General features: G+C 43.3%; 2 protein-coding genes across 6 annotated transcripts in view; both read left to right on the top strand.

Moving 5' to 3' along the window:
- UCHL3 (ubiquitin C-terminal hydrolase L3) overlaps nucleotides 1-921 on the top strand; it is a 45,735-nt gene extending 44,814 nt beyond the window's left edge. Inside the window, exon 9 of the mRNA XM_080374434.1 lies at nucleotides 702-921. Coding sequence (XP_080230560.1) covers nucleotides 702-785 — 84 coding nt within the window. The 3' untranslated portion in view covers nucleotides 786-921. The remainder of the gene's footprint in view (nucleotides 1-701) is intronic.
- Nucleotides 922-6,517: 5,596 nt separating this feature from the next.
- Nucleotides 6,518-20,380, top strand: part of LMO7 (LIM domain 7) — a 131,115-nt gene continuing 117,252 nt past the window's right edge. For 4 of the 5 annotated variants that reach the window (XM_080374388.1, XM_080374389.1, XM_080374392.1 and 1 more), the window contains exon 1: nucleotides 6,537-6,681. In XM_080374388.1, the coding sequence (XP_080230514.1) occupies nucleotides 6,613-6,681 (69 nt within the window). In that variant the 5' untranslated portion in view covers nucleotides 6,537-6,612. Of the gene's footprint in view, nucleotides 6,682-20,380 lie in introns of all 5 variants that reach the window. The other variant, XM_080374393.1, reaches the window with a different exon arrangement.

Raw genomic sequence — 20,380 nt, forward strand, 5'->3', positions numbered from 1 at the left:
GCTTCTGTGAATTAGCTTTTCAAAAGGAAGAAACCAGAGAAACTACAAAACAAAGGAGTAAAACCTTTTATAATTTAGTAGTATAGACTAATGTCTGTAAAGTTTGCATACAATTTATGCTTGTTGAGGCAGGGGAAGAAGCTGGATAAAGCTTTAATTTTTTCATATGTGGCTTTTTTCTGTTTTACTGATAACATGTGTTCTCCAGATTGCACCCTAAAGCCTAGATGAAGGATTTACTTATAATCTTTCACTTACCCACACAGCTTAGATTCATTTTGAAACAAAGGAAAAACTTCTGAATACAGCATTACTAGTAAAGGCAAACTGCAGAGATGCATTTAGAAAGTCAGACAAGCAACACATCTGTTGCACAAAGTAATACTCAGTCACAAAAATCATTGTTGCTAAAGTTCTGCATAAAACGTTTGCCCTTTTAATGCTGCCCATATGAGTACTGTAAATAATCTTGAATAGTGGTAACTCAGATCAGAAATACAGTTTATGTAGATTTGTGACACTATTAACCCTTAATGGAAAAATCCATTTTGAACATAGTTTGTATAGAGCACATCTTCCTATTTCAGTTTTGGGTGGTTGTTTTGGTTTGTGGGTTTTTTTGTTGTTTTTTTTTTTAAGTAAGTATGGTTTATAGTCATCTTTTGCTTTGTTGTTTTGTTTTTTACTTTTTTTCTCCCTAGGATGCAATAGAAGTTTGCAAGAAATTCATGGAACGTGACCCAGAAGAATTAAGATTTAATGCAATTGCACTGTCTGCAGCTTGAAAGCCTTTTCCAGTGGGGCTAATGTATTGTAACAATAAAACCGTTGCCATATGTTAATAGTACAAATTTTGATACTTCCTTAACATGCTGATTAATTGTAGCATACGTGGAATAAACTTTGCATTTGTCCTTGCTATATCTTGCTGCTTGTTCCTAAAACAACTTTGGGTATTTATATACACGCATGCATTTTGTGCAAGACTTCTTATGTGGTGGGTTTTTCCCCTTCCACCCCTTTAAAAGTTTTGGGAATTACTGTCTGTGTTATTTCATCATAATAATGATGAGCTGGTTCAGAGGAGGGTTATCATTTGTATCATTCACAGATAACATTTTGAGTGGAGTATGTGTTATGTTAGTGGGTAAAAACTCAAAATATGAGGCTATCTCCATCTTTTACTATGATGGTACATTAATATTATAAGAACTTTTGCAGGTGACTCAGAAGACAAAGGCATTTTTTTCAGTGCATTATTTATAAATAAATAAATGGAAGAAAAAAGGCAGAAAAGGGACTGTTTCTTCTAACTGTTGGTGAGCACTAACATTTTAAAATTATCTTTACATTTTGAATAAAGCTTAATTTTGTTTCTCAAGCTTAATAATGTTAATAAATTGTCAAAAACCTTTAGTTAAACTAGTGTTTGCTCTTTGTGTATATGGAAAAACATGGATTTTTGCTCCAGAAAAGCCACGCTGATAATGCTAGTTCGAATGGCAGGACTGCAGAGGGCACACACAGGTGGATGCAGCAATGTGAAGTATCTTACCTAACTGAAATAAAGGATAGAAAAGCAATGATTGTTGTAATGAAGTTTTGTGTAACAAGAACAGAAACAGACTATAGATTTTAGGATACACATGATAGTCATATACTTTTTTTTCCCTTTAGGAATATCTATTGTAAGTTTGTCACGTGGCATTACTGAATGCTGTGTGATACCCTTCCCCTGTGCCATCCCTCCCACCACACACACTGGATCTTAAGGTACTGTTGGTCAATTTCTACAGTCAAATTAGTAACAACTTGGGGGTTTTGGGTTGTTTTGGGTTTTTGTTTGGCTTTGGGATTTTTTTGGCTGAACAATCACATGCTTTAGGATTCTTGTGAAAGTTTATTTTGGTTAACTTGCTGGTTTTGACTTCCAGAAGAATATTCCTTATTTGTTGCTTTGAAGTGAAATAATTCAGGTTTGCTTCCAATCAAGACCACTGCCAAAGGAAACTGAACCCCCAGTCCCGGAGGGTTGCTTTCATTTTCTACCAATTGTCATTGCAGGAAAAATGAATGGGGTTATGCCAGAAGCAATCTGGCAGAGTTTTCCTTCTTTATAGAAAAGAAAGAGGCCTGGGAGGAGTCTGTCTTATCACTTAAGAACATCTTTTGCACTCTAAAGAAAGTAGGAGTGTCTGTCTAAAACATGTCACCTGAAGAGTCCACTAACAACAAGAGTCTGTTTTCTCTAAGTGAGCTGGTTGGAAAAGTGAGGGGGAAGAACGACACTAATGAGCTTCTATTTTCGAACGCTTTTTCACTCCAATAAAAAGCAGTATCGTTAAGACTTGCTTTATGTTGTTGTGCTCATTAGTAAAGCCATGAAACCTGCTTTTAAATAAACATCAAAGGACTTGGTTACCAAAACAGCTGCATTGTCTTCCGGCTAATATCAGAAAAATCAAATAAAAGTTGTCACAATGTAATTAGGATATTGCATATTTTATGCTAAAGGTGACTCAGAGGATTACATTTCAAGTAAGCCATAGTTGATATCGATAAGGTACTTTTAGGATAGGGAGGAGGGTGAGTAAAAAGACAAAGCGGAAGTGCAGTTCAGAGCTGTTCAGCTACCTACATCACTTGTCTGCTTTGGGGAAATTTTCACAGTGTGTATGCTCTTCAGTGTTCAGCGGATTTTGGTAGTTTTAGGTAATAAATGGAGGGGCACTGTTTTTGTGCAATTATTTATTGCAAAGTCACTTCAGGACTGGAGCTTTAATTGAGTATGAGGACTAATTAAGTGAATTCATGACAAACAAACCCAAGGTTAGAATAGTAAACTTGGGGTAGGATTTTTCATGTTCACACTGGAAAAATCTGGAATCTTAAGTAAAAAATTATGAATAAGAGTTCCTATTATTTTGGCAATACGGTAGCTTTGCTCTGGGTTTTTTTGAGGGGGGTTTGGTTGTTTGGTGTTTTTTTTAATGTAGACTTCAAATCAGTTGTCCTGCATGCTAAGGTTTCCTTTTATTTTGTTTTACTTTCAGTGTTCATTTCCAGTTTATTAATATACAAAATGGTACTTTTTAGTGAACATTGCTTTTGGAAAGGTTCTCAGAAGTTTGAGATGACGAAGGAAGAGCAATGCACCAGTTTTTACGCTGAACTGTGTCTGCTCACTGCGTGGTCCCTTGCTAGACTGAAATTTTGAAAGACTGCGCTGCAGAAATACTGTTTCGCCTAACACGTACGGTGTAGCGACCTTCCAGTGCTTCTTGTAAGACTATGCTTTGGCACAGTTATTGGTGACCCTCTTGAGGAATGCAAGAAGTAAAGGGATCTACAGGGTGCTGGAATATCTTTGGCATTGGCATAACCAGTATAACTTGGATACAAGGAGTGAGGTATGAACGCTTGGCTGACCTGCATAGTCCAGCAAGGTCCTGACCAGGGGCGGGTAAACCCTACAGAACACATGATGCTTTTGGCGCTGCGATGCCCATGCAGACGTTGCCTTAATTGTACAATCTGTGCTTATTAGCTCAAGCTCCGTGGGAAAATAATGCTGAATTTCCTAACTTGTACAGCCCTGCCAGAGCCTTGCCACCTTTGTGTGGAGCATGGTTTGGCCACAGGCACGTAGTGCTAGTGGCTGCCAGGAAATCCCTCTTCAGCTTCTGCAGCCTGGGCCAGCCGTACACATCATCTTATGGAAATGGTGCATGTAGGAGTGAAGGGATGATGCATGCTTCGTGCTTATATTAATTTTAGCTGATTGGAGCAGGTGTGCTATTAAGCACTCGGGATTGTTGAAGCTCTTTTAAGTATATATTGGTGTAAGTTTTCCCATGTTAGTACAAGCATTTTATTGAGAAACTGTGAGAATCTAATAACTAGTACAATGCCCTTTCCTTTCAATCACGGCTGCATGACTCAGTTAGGGAAAGAAGGAGAAAAGTGTTTTCTGTCATTGAAATGTCAGTTTTAGAAAATAAACACACTTAACAGCCTACATTTAGAAAATAAATACAGTCTTTCCTTAAAGGAAGAAGCCTGCCTTGTAGAAAATATTATTGTATCAAATATTTGTAGAACTCTCTATGAAAAGAATATGATGTAAACTGTTGCTTGACTTATCCCTAGGAGCACACACATTGAAAGGGTTTATTTTTGCCAAGCAGAACAACATTACGTTTCCCACTTTTGACACCAACAGTTACCAGTCATATCTGGGATATGTAATGTTTTCTGATCTAGGGGTCTAGTGACTTACCTTGTTAGCGCAAAGGAGTATTAAAATATTTTGGTTGTCAAGGCTTGCGTAGATAAATTATGTACGATGGTTGATTTTAAATTCACTTCAAGGAAGACATTTCCATGTTGGAACTTTTTTTACTCGGGGAATAACTTCAGCTTGACAGCTGCTGTGGTCCGTGCAGCTTACTAAAACGAGGACTTAGTCAAAATACTTGATTACTGAAATTATTTCATCTAAAACATTAAGCACTTGATTCATAAAGAAGAGTGATTTGATTTGCCGTTAAGTGAAATAACCAGAAATAAGTGAGAACCTGGAAACTTTTTTTAAACACAACCTCTTAAAACCTGTTTCATAGAATTTTATTCTCAAATAAAATTAATTTTTATATTAATTCATAGGTTTTTTTCTCTTCCTTAGGGACAAGCAGCATATTTTTATATGAAGTGAAAAGGCAGACTTCAAGTATCTGGGAAAAGCTGCATTAGTTCACCAGAAAAATGTTTAGTAATGACAGCTCACACAAACTGGTGCCAGCCAGCAGCAGCACATACACGCTTTATTTAGACTTCCCCCCCCCCCCCCCCCCCCCGCCCCCTTTGTAGTCATGAATGATAAATAGTGAGATGAGAGGGTGGTTTTCTGATGCTCAGGCTTCCCACTCGAGAAAAATGCAGATTCTTCATTTGTATTTGGTCTTGTGGCTGATGTGGCTTGGAGCAGGAAAAAGGAGTAGGAAAAAATTTCAGAATTAAAGCTTTGCTTATCATTTCATTCACCACTGGCTTTATAGCATAGATGTCTCAGATCACACCACTGTGAGGAGCCAACTACATAATTTATATGCATTTGTAACTTTAATAAATGTCAAACATTTCCCGTGGAACTTAACTTCAGCCAGAGTCACTGCATTTTCCTTCCTGTGTGTAGCACCACTAACACTTAATTTCCATGTCCTGCAGAAGCTGATGGCTAGTAGCTTCTTGCGGTGTTGAATTAATCTCCTCAAATCATCTTCCCTAGACTAAGAAGATTGTTTGCAGAGCAGAAATAAGGTGTGCTGCCAAGTAGAAGATGATAATTTGTGTGCGGTATAAATTTTAAGTTATCTTTTCTCAGTAGTTGTTAAGAAATGACCCCATGCTCTGCCACGGACCATGTAAGTGGGAGATGGGTGCAGCAACTCAGTTTTGCTTACAAAGAAAATATGGAAAGAAAAATACTGTTCAAGTAGGAAAAGATCATCTTAAATGCAATGTTAAAATGAACTAAAGTACTTCAAAAAAACCAGCCATAAACACAACCTAATGCTGTACATGGATATTGAAAAAAAAAATCGTCTTTCCTGGTGCTTTATTACCATTTCTGCTTAGCACATGCCCGCTCCGGCCCTGGGAGGAAGGGGGTTGCCCTGCTCGGGCAGCACGCCTGCCCCGCCGCGGGGCCCGGGCCAGCGGGGGGGATGCCGTGCCGGGGTGCAGCCCCCGCAGCTCCCCCCGCGCTGGTGGCGGCCGCCGCGCTGGGGCTGCGCGGGGAGCGGACCCGCCGCACGGAGCCGGTTGCCGGGGGCGGAGGCGCGAGTGGCCCGAAGCCCTGGGGGCTGGCGGGGCGCTGCGGGCAGGCCCGGCTGCGGCACAGGGTGTGCGGGCAGGGGGCTGCGGGCTGAGTGCGGCCGCGGCGCTGACCCGGGCATCCCCGCTTCGCTCGCTCCGAGCGAGGAGCCCCGAAGCGTGGCGCTGTCATGTCTCCCGAAGCAGAGGAGAGGGCTCCTCGCTCCGTCCCCACGCGGGACAGCGCTGCAGCGGGGCGCGGGGGCCGTGTCTCGCCCCCAGGCGCCCCGCTCCGCTCCCCGGCGCTGCGCGGCGAGGGGCGGCCGCCGGCCCGCGGGGTGGCCCCGGCCGGGCGGGGGCGGCAGGTGGCGGGGCCGGGGCGGAGGTGGCCGGCCCTGAAAGGTGCGATTGTCCCCAGCTATTCCTGGTATGCGGTGGGGCGGGGGCCGCCGGGGGCGGGCTCTGCGGGGCGAGGGGCGCCGCGGCCCGGCGGGACGGAGCCGCCGCCGCGGGGGGGTGCAGCCCCTGCCGGGCGCCCGGCTGCCCCCGGGGGGGCGCGGCGCTGCCGTCCGGCGGCCCCGTCGGATTCCTGCGGTCGCTGAGCGCCGGCGAGCTCACGGGAGGGGGAGCTCGGCGGGGAGGAGGCGGAGGGGGAGGAGACGGCGCGGGGAGCGTTAAAAGGCGGCAGCTGAATGACAGCGGCCGGTCCCCGGGCCCCCACCCCAGCACCGGCCGCTCGCCGCCACGGCCCCCCCCGCCCCCCACCCCGCCTTCGCTTGCTCGCTCGCTCTGCCGGCCATGGAGGGGAGAGAGGACGCGGAGTGCGACTGCCAGGCGGCGTTCGCCGAGGCTCGGCGATGGGTAGAGGTGAGGCGTCTCTCGGCCCTTCCGTGTGTCGCCCCCTTGTCGGCCCCGGTCCCCTCCCGGGGTCCCGCTGCGGGGCGCGAGCTGCGGGGACGCGGGTCCCAAACTTTTCTTTGTGGGCGGCTGCGGGCTGCTGCCGTGCCTGGACCGCGCCGCGAAAGCTCGCGGAGATCCGTCTGCGGTGTGGCCGGCGCCCCCCTCCCCAAACCCTCCGCTCACGGCCGGCGGAGCTGCCCCTCCTGTCATTAAGGCTTGTAATTCCTTGCCGCCTTGGCAGTTATTTCTCCAGCGCTTGCTCGGAGACGGTCGGAATTAAAGACGCTGCTTCTCCCTGCCTCGGGAGCGTCCAGGACGGCGAGTAACCTGAAGTTACAGCCCTTTCCCCCTGTTTGCAAAGGCGGGTGCCCTCCCGCACGTAGCGCTGGGTGCGGGTACCTGTGTTTCTGTAGCCCGGCGGAGTCCCGGGGGCGCGGTGAGTGCTAACGCGGGGGAGGGGCCGCACACGGGGGTACGGGGGGTATGGGGGGGGGCAGGCTGCTGGCGTGGAGGCTGTTTGGAGAGATGTTAGGAAGGTTGAACAGCCTCGCTTAGAGTTAGCTCGTCGTGTGGTTTTTAAGGGTGGCTTTGCCGTGCTGGTTCGTGTGTGTTGTAACATACGAAGTCTTTGCACCCGTTCGCTTGAGATGAAACTTGCTGCTGTCAGAAATGCCATGCCGGTAACGTGCGGAGGAGTAACTATTCGAAGAAGGTTCGTTGTTAACTTTTTACCCCCTCGTCTTTGTAAGCTTGTCGAGACCCGAGTCCAGGCTTCTTTGTTTCCTCTGTAAAGCGATGACATCTAGTGCTTAAAATCTATTGAGAACTTTGAACCAACAGCACTGTAGGCAGGGGTATCGCAAATGACTTCCACAAGCGTCGGTTTTGTAAGTGTCACCCGTGACCGTAGGTAATTGCAGCAGCCCTGGCTTCCCCGAGCGCCGATTTTGTAAGAGCCAGCTGTGAGTTTAGGTAATCAAAGCATTCCTCTCGCGCGTATACGTTTCTTGCATTGCTTTCTTTAAACTGGCAAAGCTTACCTGAAATAGTTTCATTAAGGTGATGTAATGTTGTCTTTGAAAATCCTGTTAAGGGTTTGGGGATTTGTCTTAATTATTACTAATTTTCATTTGATACTGGTTGTACTGTTCCTGCGAAAGGCTGCCCCTGCCTGTCGGTAGCACAAGGGAGCACGAGCACTAGCGAAGCCATGGCAGCGTAAAGCCTGCGCTGCTTGTGTAGTGGAAAACACACTTCAGCTTTACCCCTTCCCCATCTAATTGGTGTGCCTGTGCTTTGTTTCTGATACGTGAAAGCTGTTTTTATTTTAAAGTAACCTTTGAACTTACTCCTTGGAGAAATGTCTTGCTGTAAATGGAGTAACGTAAAAAACCTGAAGGTATCGATAAACAGGATGTTATGAATTCCGGAATGTTGAAGGAAAATATAAATACTTGTTTCACTATGAAATGTGGTTTCAGAGGGTCCCTTGTGTGTCTCTACTCTTTAAATCCAGATGGATTAAAAAGGCAAGACCCACCGTTTCCATTCTTGTAAAGGTATTTTCAGAGTAACGAGATACATCCCGAGGTTTTCTAAGTCCTAGTGAAACGAAGTGGTGTGTGCTTGACTGAGGGTGAAACTTGGTGAGTCCTAATGATTAAGCAGTTAGTTTTAAAGATGAGGCAGATTTCCAAATATTTACAAACTTGAAGATCTTGTGTTTTGGAAAGCTTTTGTGTGCCAACTTCCCCCCTAACATTAGAGGAAGATTAAAGCATACAAACACTAGCTACTATGTATTTAAAAGAACAAGCAAAAATCTCTTTGTAAACCGTTACTATTTCCCTTTGCTAATGACATGTGTTAACGTATTTCTGTATTCAATACAGAGCTTTTTAGACTCTTGAGATTTAAAAAAAACCTCGGAAGACCTGAGCTTGAACCTTGAAGCTGAGGGATTTTTGTGATGGGGATTGAGCAGCTGTATTTGTCAGATCTCAAGGGGGAAAAAAACCCACCCCAAAACCATCAAAAATTTTCACCTCATCTGTTCTTGAAGCTTTTGGTGAGAGAAGATTCTGTCCTGGCCAGGTTCTTCTTCCTCCTGTTCCCAGCTGGAGTCTCCATACTGTATGGCAGCCACTGCCTGGTGGGAGCTCAAACATGTGATCCTAGTTCTTAGGCTGTACCAAAACAAAAAAAACCCCAACAACATGAATAAGAGTAGTAGCAACCAAAAATTGCATCTGATAGCTAGTGTTAGTTTATGAAAGTCTTTGTCCTTTAATTCACGTTTACGTTGAGGTACCGTTTGTGATCATGCACACAAGGCAGGTCTGTGGCCTTTTCCGTGCAAAGACCTCTTCGGGCGCAGTCCCCAGCCTTGTGCTCCGTGTGCCGCAGTGAGCTGGGAGGGGGGACTGTGTCGCTTGTCTCCGTATCGGTTACTCTCGTTGGAGGCAGTCACCCTGGGAGAGCTAGCTGTTGAGGACATCTACCTCTTTTGGGGAAAGAGTTGTCATTTACTGTGCAAAACTCAAGCTCTTCAGGTGCCCCTTCTCCAGGTAGTGGTGTTGGGACTTGCACCTGGGACTTTTGGAGTCTTCTGAGCTCTGCCTGTAACAACTAGTGCTGGTCAAACTCAGCCGTTACTTAGCACCTCAGCTGGGCAGATGGTGTGTGCCGAGCCCAGAATAAAACACCGAGACGCCACAGCTTAGAAATAGTTTCTCTAAGGTAGAGCTTTGTTTGCCAAAGCTAGAAATAGCTGGGTTAAAGCTGTTTTACTGTGTTCTGTTCCATATTATAACTTAAGCAAGCCAAGAGCTGTTCCTTCAAACCGAAGCATTCTTCCCCCAGCTATTAAATATCCCAGACTGCCGAGTCTGTTTCCCCGCCTCAGGATGTGGGAGAGCAGCCTGCCCCTTCCTCTCCGCAGTCCGCCACGAAGTTCATCCTTGTGAACAAAGGGGAGACGTGGGCCCTCGCCCCCAAAACACCCTTCACCGTTTTAGGGGTGATGCCCCTCTAAGCTTTCAGGCGGAAAGAAGAGTATGTGAGGTTTTCTTGTAAAGCACGTCAGCTTTTGATTCCCATTCTGTATCTTAAGTGGACCCTCATCTTCAGGTGAATGTCTACGGTTTGAAATTGTTTGCTAAAGCAACTTGAAACCTGACCCACGAAGTCTGTAAATCTTTAGTTAGAGTGCCCCGAGGCAAATAACACTTGAATATTTTTATTTTTTTTCCCCCAGTGTAGCTGAAGGTACAGATCCCATCTGAGGGAAGGTGGGCAGTGAGCGTGTGCCTGAATGAATTGTTGGAGTGAAGGAGCAGAGCTGTAGGAAAGCACGTGGAGCAACCTTCACAAATCCACTGAAGTGAAAAGGAGGTGTTGGGCCAAGTAACTCTTAATATCACATGCTATTACAGGGCCTCTTGGAAGCTGAATTTCTTCTCCTAATAACTGATCTAGAGTTGTTAGTCGGATGTTCTGAGAGCTACAGATTTCATCTGATACCATCTTTGAGGGTCAGTCTCAGAGCCACAAGCAGGACTCTCTAGTCCTGGGACTGTCCCTCATGCAGGGACACCGCAGGGGAACAGAAGTCCTTCCTAGTTCTAACACTACCCAGTGTTGATGGAGAGGGGTGATTCACCGTTGGGATTTCTGTGGCAAGATAAGGTTGTTTTCATTTTCAATAGACGGCGTTAGAGGAAAAGAGCCCGGTATGTCTGGATAGCAACTGGAAGTACCTCTGCTGCTCGTGTCCACCATGGCCATTAAATAGGTAGTGAAATAGCCTGATTTATTTGAATGCTGTGGTGTATGCTAACAACTTCATTCATTATTGCATTGAAGTCTGCTTTTCAGAGCCCAGAACTGCCTTCCTTCGTGGTTTAAAGCTATCTATTACATTTTGGATGTTGGAAAATTATTTGAGAGCTTGTGGTTTTGTCTTTTTCCAGGAAAAAAAATGTGTGTATACACACAGACACACACCCCTACCCCCTGCCTGCTCAGAAGATTAAAAAAGCAGATTTGTGGAGTAGCTTGGTAGGAAGAGTGAGCTAGAGGATAAAATTTGAGAGCCAAGACTACTTACTGAAATCTTCTGGTTTAGACCAATGGTGCAGCAGTCAAATCCGGTGAATGGTCTCTGACATGTGGTCACCAAATGTTTCTATTTGTTGAAACTGTTCGAAGTCTGCATTTCTACTGTACGCTTTTATGGCTTCTGCAAATGCAGCAAGAGGTCTAGCACTGATGTTTTCCCTGTATTTGCATAGAGATCTTACCTCTGTGATTATTTTGTTTTGTTTTTCCCCCAAGCATGAATCTAATGCATACAGTCTGGTATAGCACATGGGAGGAATAACTGTAGAGACAGAAGATTCGTCTTACTGTTTGAATCCTCTTCTCGTACGTACTTCCATTTCAATTCACATAATTGTTGTGAAAAGACTTTCCTCAGTTCTGGGTAAGGTATTCTCAGATAGTGTGTAGAGAGCCAGTCGATGTCCTGGATGGGTGTCAGAATGAAAAATGGGTGAATGAAAAGTCAGAATCTATATATTGTGTTGCCTAAACTGTGTCGAATACTGGGTAATTCTGTCAAGTCATAAAACCTGGGTGGGCTGGTTTCTGGAGAACTTCTTACAGCACAGCTGCCAAAGTCCTGGCTTGCATCTACATAAGGGATGTATTTAACCCTCCTTTAGGTGGATGCATCAATATTTCATTATTGTGTGTTGATACTTGGCAGTGAGCCCTTGCATGGAATAAATCTGAGTGTATCCAATTAATATAGAAATATGAATTGATACATAAATACACATGCTGTGAAGTAAATACTCTGGGAATGTAAATCCTGGAAATAATGTTCTCCACTGGCTGCAGACTACGAAAGCGTTGTAGCAAAATATCATGTAACAGGGCTAGCAATAATGTTTTAGAGGGAGAGTGTGACATTAATGCTGTTTTATCTGGCTGCATACTATTCTGTTACCTTGTTGTCCCCTTCCTTTGAGACCTCAAGAAAGGTATCTGTGGTGTATGTGGTGATATGTTTGAGAGAAACATGGGACCAGTTTGCTTGAGAGTAAAATCTGTTTCCTGGTTTCTGCAAGGTGGGTTTATATATTTTTTTCAAGTTAAGTCTGTATTTGGATTTCTTAGAGTCGAGGAAAGTCTGTCTCAAAGTCTGTCTTCACAGGGTCCTGTGCGATGGGCATGCATAGCTTTGAGCTGAGTTCACAGTGCAGTTTCCTTTGTGGATGGCTTCTCTTTGTAGTTTTGAAAGTTGTTTTAAAATTTTGCATGAAAACGGCATCTGCAGGCACTTTAAGAGGAGGAATTAACTTGTTGACTATAGAAGTGGGGAAGTCTTCCATACTGGGGAAATGCATTGCACCTTAAGGGGATCTACAGACAATTCTGACTGGACTTTTGTTTTCTTCTGTTCTGTGTTTTGTGGTTACAAGCTACGGTTAGTTATGGTGTTACTTTTGTTCTTTTCCTCCTGTCTTTTTATTTGTTTGTGTTTTGAACTGTATCCTGATCCTTTATTCAGTTTTCTGAGGTCATATGTTTTTTTCCACCTATAGTCTGGGGAGGAGGTGTGATGATGATTTCCATGTTTAGCGTGCTCCCCTCCTTCATTGCTTATGGGCTGCCTTTTAGCACCTTTTCTTTGTCAAACACTTTTTTTTTTTTTTTTTTTTGGTCCAAATTTTTGTTTTTAAAGAGCACTTGGGTGTATTACGTTAGACGGTGACCTTGCTGAGCTTTGAAAAACACTTGTGTTTTATTGTGTTGTAAGAACCAGATACATTCCAGCTGTTCCTTGTACCTACCACTCCTCCTCTCTAGAGTTCCTTTATCCACCTCTGGAGGAGTTGGTTTTTAAAACAAAACAAAACAAAAACCCCAACCTTTTCTACTTAATGAGACTAATGTAACTCTTAACTATAATTTTTAAAATGGTCTTTCCAGCTTCAGCAATTTAATGAAAACCAGCATGTGCTCTCAGACACAGTGTACTAGAAATGCTTCTGCTGGTCTAAGGTGTGTTTGACACACCTAACTTATTATCCAAATTACCTTAGGAGGAGTGTTTTGGTTTTGCTGTTTTTCACATATCTGAATGCTGTCAATCCAAGTAAAAATCTAACTTCAAAGGAATGTAGTGAATGAGATACTTCAAAATAGTTTTTTTGGTTCCTCATTCTGTGAGCTTCTGCAAGCAGTTGTAAATTTAGTGTTTATGAATAGTGCTAAATTTTTATTTTTCCAATGAAAAGATGTATGGATGTGACTCACAGCATGCTAGATTCCAGTTGGATATTTAGCTGTAAAACTTTCATTTGTGTTACACTGAGTAGAGAAACTGAATTTCAACAGTGTTTTGCATTTGTGGTACAAAACATCTGGGATTATCATAGAAGAGCATGAGGATTATAAGACTTGCCTTCCCCGCCCCCCCGCCCCTTTTTTTTTTTTGCCAGTGATGGATGTGTTGGGACTTTTTTTTTTTTTTTTTGTACCAGCTCATGTGAAAGCCCTAAATTTTGTTTCTGGACATGATTCAGCTTTCAGTCATTACTGTTAGAAAAGAAACCTGATATACTAACTTTGGGAAATAGTTTTTACTATGTTGGCCATAAAAGTCAAAATCATCGTCATCTAACACAGCTTTAAAGGGATATATCTAGGCTGGGATCAATTCAACTAAGCACAGACAGCGAAAACTGTTGGTTGGGCCAAGCTGTCCTCCTAGGGCATGTCCCACAGCGACACGGTTTTGTGTCAGCACTGGGACATTATAACAGCAAGGTGTTGTTGAAGCTCCTGTGCTTGGCATGTGCTTCTCATGCCTCCTTTTGTGATGGCAGTGGCATTTGTCTGATCCTCCCAGTGATTTGGCTTTCCATCCATCTGACGATGGGAAGTCAGCCTGTTTTGTGGAATTTGGTACCCGCTTGGCTCCTGGGAGGTGAGATGGCACCAGTGCTCATGCCAGGGAAGTGGTGGTGTTGGTGGAGTTGGTCTTTTGGTGGCAGCTTGCTGCTGGATTGCCGCCAAGCTAGTGGGATGAAGAGAGGCAGACACCTGAATTTAGACAAGCCATCTCTTTCCCTGGAGGCTTCTCAAGTCACCTGCTTCTGCTCATTGCCTGGCTCTCTTCCTTACACAACTTAGGAGCTGTTTGCTGGGTGCCTGGGGTTGAGGTATAAGTTAGACACCTGAATTAGGGAGGCTGGCTTCTAGCCATTAATAACTTCTTCAGGATGAATTTCGTAAGGCTTATAAATACAGTTGGCCCTGTTTTAAATAGAAAGCATGCCAGGAGCTTCTGGGCCGAAGCATTTGAAAGTATTTTGTATGCTTATGCACTGCCTTCCGCTATGGCAGAAGCAGCCCTCGTGTCTCACTGGGGTTTCGTTTGTTGGGAGATGGTCCTTCAGAGGTTTTGGGCCATCTGGCTTTCAGGAGGGCAATCTAATCCCAGATCTAATCTTCACTGTTATTTGCAAATTCTTTCCTGGAAGTACTTTATTGGCCCTGCTATATGTGATGTATTTATTTATTATTTTTTCCTTCGGGAAGGAATTTGAAAAATTTAGCTTGTGGAGTCTGATCTGAGGCTTTCTATGTGGCCAAATGACCATGTCTGCTAGTAAATCACGATGTGATAAAGAATGGAAGCAAATGAAGCCAGATGTCAAAGTGACTGTGGAAAAGAGGAAGAAAAATTAAGATCCCGGTTTGGTGCTACAGGGGTGGGGGGGTTTGTAGCAACAGCTGTTGCACTGCCTTGAAATGCTTCTTTGGGTACTATTTCAGGTTAGGTGAAACTGGGGACAGAGCTAGGCATTGCTATGTTTCTTCTTTAGGAAAAACTGCTTTTCTTCTTTGTGTTGCCATTCTCCGCTTGCCTAAACGGTGCCACTGACAAAATGTACCTTTTTGATGCACCTGAAAATGTACTCCTGAGTAAAAATGGGCCAGACACTTGATTGCAGGTTCTTTTGCAAATAGAAGGAGTTGTAAAAAGTGACATCAACTATCTGAACCAACTACAAAGGTCTCACCTTCGTATATATATATATATATATTTATTTTTTTTTAAATATCACGTTGGCATCCTCATTGCGAGTTCCCGGCATTCAATAAAAAAGTTGCATGGAGATGCTTGTGTTTGAACTGAATGAAAATGGGGTGAGGATGAAGGCATGAGCTCCAGGTATAGATGGGTATCTTTCACAGACATTTGCCTGGTGCTGTGGAGGGGGAAAAAAATCCCTGATATAATAAACATCGACTTGATGATTATTCAGGAGGGTATTGCTTCACAACTACGAGTCTTTCGTGTTGACGAATCTTTTTCAGAGACAAATGCCCATTAAAATGCACAGACTGGGTTGCTCACTAACGACCTAGCTTTCATGTGTCTGATAAAATCCAAAAGTCCCCTGTGACGTTGGGGTAGGTCTTGCAGACGCAGGCTGTAATCTCATTTGAGAGCATCGTTAAAGATTCCAGGAAGTTCTGCATGTCAGGTATCAGTGGATGGGGTTGGGAGCTGCAGCTGTGGAGAAATGACAGAGAGAGGCTTGGAAAGGGAAGAGCAGAAATGTACACCTAAGGTTATTTGTAAATAAGTCCTTTTTTCTTCTTACTGGAGTGAATTTCTTACCTTGTAAGTATTTAAATTATGAAATTTTGTAGAACGTACTGGCTTTTAAAATCTATTTCTTTGGCATTTGTTTTGCATTTTTGTCATTTGAAAGATCGGGAGAATACAGTCTCAGATGGTTCTGAATTTCCGAGTGTCTTATTACATTTATTTTACTTTTTTCATGCTGAAAAATGCATGTATGTGGGTACCTATGGTAACTTTTTTATTTTCTTCCCTTTCTTACCTCCGCAGCTAAGAATTTCTGAAATGTTTTGTTGGCGGTTTTTATTATTATTATTAAACGTGGCATTCCGTTTTCCAGTAGAATCTTTGGTCTTGTGAAAACTGTCTCCCCTTGAAAATTACAGTAAAAAGGTGAATGTTCTTTTCCTAAACTTATTTGGATATACCATAGTTAAAAAGAATGGTGCTATTAAATCATGTCTGGTTCTCAATATAATGGTTAATTTTGTCAGAATTAACACACGCATTTTGGCCACAAGATTTGCTCTCTGCATGCAGGCAGGTCTCTTGCAAGAACCGTATTTACCGGTCACGGTATCAAAGCCGAAAGTCGGAGCAGTGTTTTCCAGTGCCTAAGCAGATGCGGTTGGGAGGCTGGCAGTAATTTGGTTTCCTGTGTCTGGTGCATAGATGGGTTAGATACAACCCAGCTGTGCAGCTTTCCAGTGGTGACTCATCTGATTGCTTTCTCTCCTCTGTGATCAGCTGCAGAGGTAGGATAGAGGAGGTTTTCTCTTGGGGAGTAGGAGAGATCTCTAATGTCACGCTACCTTTCAGATATGGGGGACTGAAATATGAAAAGGATATTGGTGTGTCTCGGCTGTTTTTAAAGGTATGCCAGCCTTCCTCACCTTGGTCTTATGTTTTTTATGTCCTTAGAGTGTTATCCCTAACCCAGCTGTGCTGTGGCTGTAACTTGGCCATGTCTTAACTTTATTCTTGCACTACTGCACAATCTGGGAATGGATCAGCCTAGTGCAGGCTCAGTTTAATAGACATTGCTCCTGGGGGGAGGATATGGAGAAGAGAATTGGATTTCCAGATCTTTCTCATCCCAACCTCAGCACATGCGTCTCCGCTCGGGTAAAGAAGTGTATGTGTCTTTGCTTCTTCTTGAGGTAGGCAATAGATGTTGCCCTTTGGGAAGGGGCACTCTTCTGCAGACTGCTAGTGGAGGTAGATGTTATATACACCAGTTTTACCAACCTCTTCATTTACCAATGCCTGTAACGTTGCTTAGATTGCACATAGTGGTTTTAATTTTTGACAGAGATGCAGATTAAGAACTTTAAGTGCTTTGACTGTGTCTGCCTACCTGATGTAGGCTGGGAATTGGAAGCAGTGTGGCTGCTGTGACACAGAAATCCATGGGAGCCAGTGTAGGTCTGGCAGGAATACCCACAGCGTTACGCAACGGAAATATCCTTTGAGATTAGGATGCTACGAGTTAATTGCAGCTGGACACAACTCAAAATTTTCTTAATCTAAAGAGCCTGGATATTGCTCACCTTTTTATTCTGTGGGAGAAGATGTATGCAAGAAGTACGAAACTTGCTTCTATGTAACTTCTTTTGTGTCTCAGCGAGGCTGTTTCCCACCATTTCCCACAGCACTAGTAATACAAAGGTTCCTCAAGTATTGTAAAAGTGGAATAGCTGTTCATCTTTCTAAGAGCTTCATAGTCTTAGTTATAGAAGGCAACTTCCTTACTGTGAGAAGTGTCTGTTGGAGAAGCTTCTCTCGAGAAAACTGCTTTAAATCCTGTTCTGTTTAGAGGTAGGTATGCGGATTTTGTATGCCTCTTTCTCTCCTGTTACAGGTGTGTAATGCCGTATTGTAAGAATTAAAGCCTATATGTGTTAGCATTATATATCCCCTCCCATATACTTTTGAAATAGTTATAATCCTGTGATTCGGAGGGGAAATGGGTAACGTGAAGGAGATGCAGATAATAATCCATCCTGGGTTTGGGACCAGACAGTTGGGCAGCATTGGTGTATTGAAGACCTTGGTGTACAATGAGGAAGGCTCCGGGGACTGAATGTTACTGTAACACTGGCAGTTAGGTACTGAGCATCACTGCACACTTGCACTTTACACATGTGGCGTTGTCACATTCCTCAACTTAGTAAGAGGAGTTTTGGCCATCTTCTCAACTACCTTGAGCAGCTCCTCTTTGCTGGTTCAGTTTAAATGATCTTTTTTTTTTGGTTGGTTTTGGTTTTTTAGCATAGGTTTTATGGCCGTGATGCTCTCTGGTTTTCTGCTGAGAAAAATCTGGTTTTAATCTTCGATTCTAAGCTGTGTTTTTTTGGAGGTGCTCAGAAGTAGGCATGAGTGTTCAATATGAACTAACAGTATGTTTCCTGGATATAAGTGCCAGGACACTTTCTACTTTACGCTGAATTTGACCAGGCTGTGTTGCAGCAACTCCCAGTAGTCATTAAAACATCACCTCTGCTCCTGCTCTTTCAGTTCTATGTAGAATTACACTGACATGTTTTGGAACATTTACATGGTGCACTTCTCTCTGTTTAACTTTTTGGCATAATTAGGCTCCAGCACTGTCATGAAAACAGGGTTTTGGTTAAACACTGCAATGAAAGTGAAGTCTTTTAATGACCTCTGGAACATTGTAGAAGCACTGTTAAATTATAGCTGTCAGGCTGGAGTTGTGAAAAAAATTTCTGAAGCAGCAGCTAGTTTCAGGGAGAGGGTTCTCCAGCAGTCAGAAAATTGGTATAATGCTATTTCAGACCTTGGAGCCCCTTGCTTCTATTTATATATAGTGCCAGTGGGTGCTGGTTGATGATGCTTGTTGCAGATACCACTTGTACAGCCTCAGACAATGGGGGAACTGCTGCACGGAGCGAAGGAGCAGCTCATGTTCTTCCTCTGCATAGACTGATTAACTATGTTATTCACATGTACGCAGTCTGGAAATATTAGAGGTCTTTGATCTTTAAAACTTAATGTTTGAAAATGTAAATGATGCACTTCTTTGATCTGCTTCTTAAATTAAATGGTAATTGTGAAGATTACATTAGCCAGCTTTCCACTTAGGAGTTTGTACTTTTCATTTCACACTGCGTTGATTTTAAGCTGTTTGTCCTTGCTGGTTTTTCATCAGTGAATACTGGTAAGGGGGAAATCCTTACGTTTCTACATGGCCTAATTATCAGCACTGTGTGTACTTCGTGATTAGACCTTAACATGCGGTTCCTCTAATGCTGACTCCAGGGACTGTCAGTCTTGCCTGTCTGCCTGTGTGTTCCTGGGGCGGTAGGAATCCTTAAGGCTGAGCAGTAGGAATGAAGACGGTTTGAGCCGTGTGTGCCCAGGGTGGGGGGCTCTGACATGTTGACTTAAAGTGTCAGGGAACACTTGGGCACGTGCTCTGCTGCAGTCTGGTGGTGTGTCCACCCAGGCATCTGCTGAAGGCAAAGTAGCAGAAACTTTGAGTCCTTCTGTGCTACTGAACTATTTGTTGTTGCCTTTCCAAATTACTGTCATCTTCCAATCAAAAAAAAACTACTGGGTAGTTTAGGGCTCCTGAAACGCTGATGAAGCTCATGCTAAGTTCAGTCTTTTCCTTGCATCAGCTTTCTAGTATGTAGTGGATTTGTCTATCGTATTTACCGTAAATGATGATAAAGACCCTTCTGCCTTTGTCCTGCTTTCTTATGAAAGGGGCCTTTGAAGTCCAGGGGCCACATCAAACTGCCAACTAGTAACTTACTCGGTTATTCAGGATCTTATCCGTGTATAATAGGTTCTTTTAAGCTCCTGTTGGTTTAATGCCAACTAAAAATCAGCTGCTAAACTGAAATGGTTAATTACCCCCTTAGTAAAATCACTTTGTGTACTTTTCAATTATTAGTATTTGTTTAACTACACAGAGATTAAGTTTGTGGGGGAGAAGGTTCAAGGTGATTAGTACTGAATGTCTGCCACAACAACTTTAAGATGTACTCGTGGCTGGAGGAGGTTTTCTGTGGGATTTTTTTTTTTTTTTTTTTTTTTTTTTTTTGGAGCAGGTAAAGACTCTTTGTTCCAGATCAAAAACTAGTCTGTGGAGTGGGATTTTCTGTTTTGAATATCATCATGTGGACTTCTGCTGTAACTCATACTGCAGTCCCAAAATTTGTCTTCCTTCCTATCTCCTGTTGATTTCCTTTAGTGATGCTTGTATTAAGTTCAGCATCATGCTGAATTACCATATTGCTGCTTTTCGCTAATTTCCATCTCTATGTGTGCTGGTGGATTTCAGCATTCATCTCCAGTAATTTGCATAGGATGCTAAACAACCTGATTGCTTTAGTGGCACCCATCAGTTAGGAGATTGCCCAGCTGAGGCAAACAGGAACATCTCAATTCAGAGCTGCTACAGCCACCTGCCTGTGTATTTAAACTTCTTTTTTTCTTTAAACACAAAACAGAGAGGAAGTATTTCCAACCAGGGATAAAAACAGTTGCCAGGGAGAAGAAACTTGAAATATCTTTTCTGAGGTTATGGAAATTATTTAGCATGGGTTTCAGTGCTTCAGTGTCATACCTTCCTCATTAAAATTTCTTTTAGATGGATAAGGACTTCCAGGTAACTGTTCAAAATGAAAATGAGCTCTCAGATTTTTATTTCTTTTTAAAGTTGGAAATTGGATGCTTAAATTTTACTTCTCTGTGTCTTAAAGTGTGGAGGATTCTAGATCATCCTTTCCCAAAGTTTCTCTTCCCCAATATGTTCCTTTGGCTTCTGCATCCTTTGAGTAAGGAAGACTTCTAGAATCAATATGAAAACTCATTCTGATATGTATGTGCGTTAAAATTATCTCATCAAAATGTTTGGATTGGAGGCAGAGGGGGGGCTGGCCGGGAGCAGGACCATTCAGCGCCACTTGGAGATCTTCAGCCTCTCTCCTTACCCAAGCCTCAGGGTTGTGTTAGTGTGGTCACGGCTTC

The sequence above is a fragment of the Falco punctatus genome, assembly GCF_963210335.1.
Source record: "Falco punctatus genome assembly, chromosome: 2".
Classification (NCBI taxonomy): domain Eukaryota; kingdom Metazoa; phylum Chordata; class Aves; order Falconiformes; family Falconidae; genus Falco; species Falco punctatus.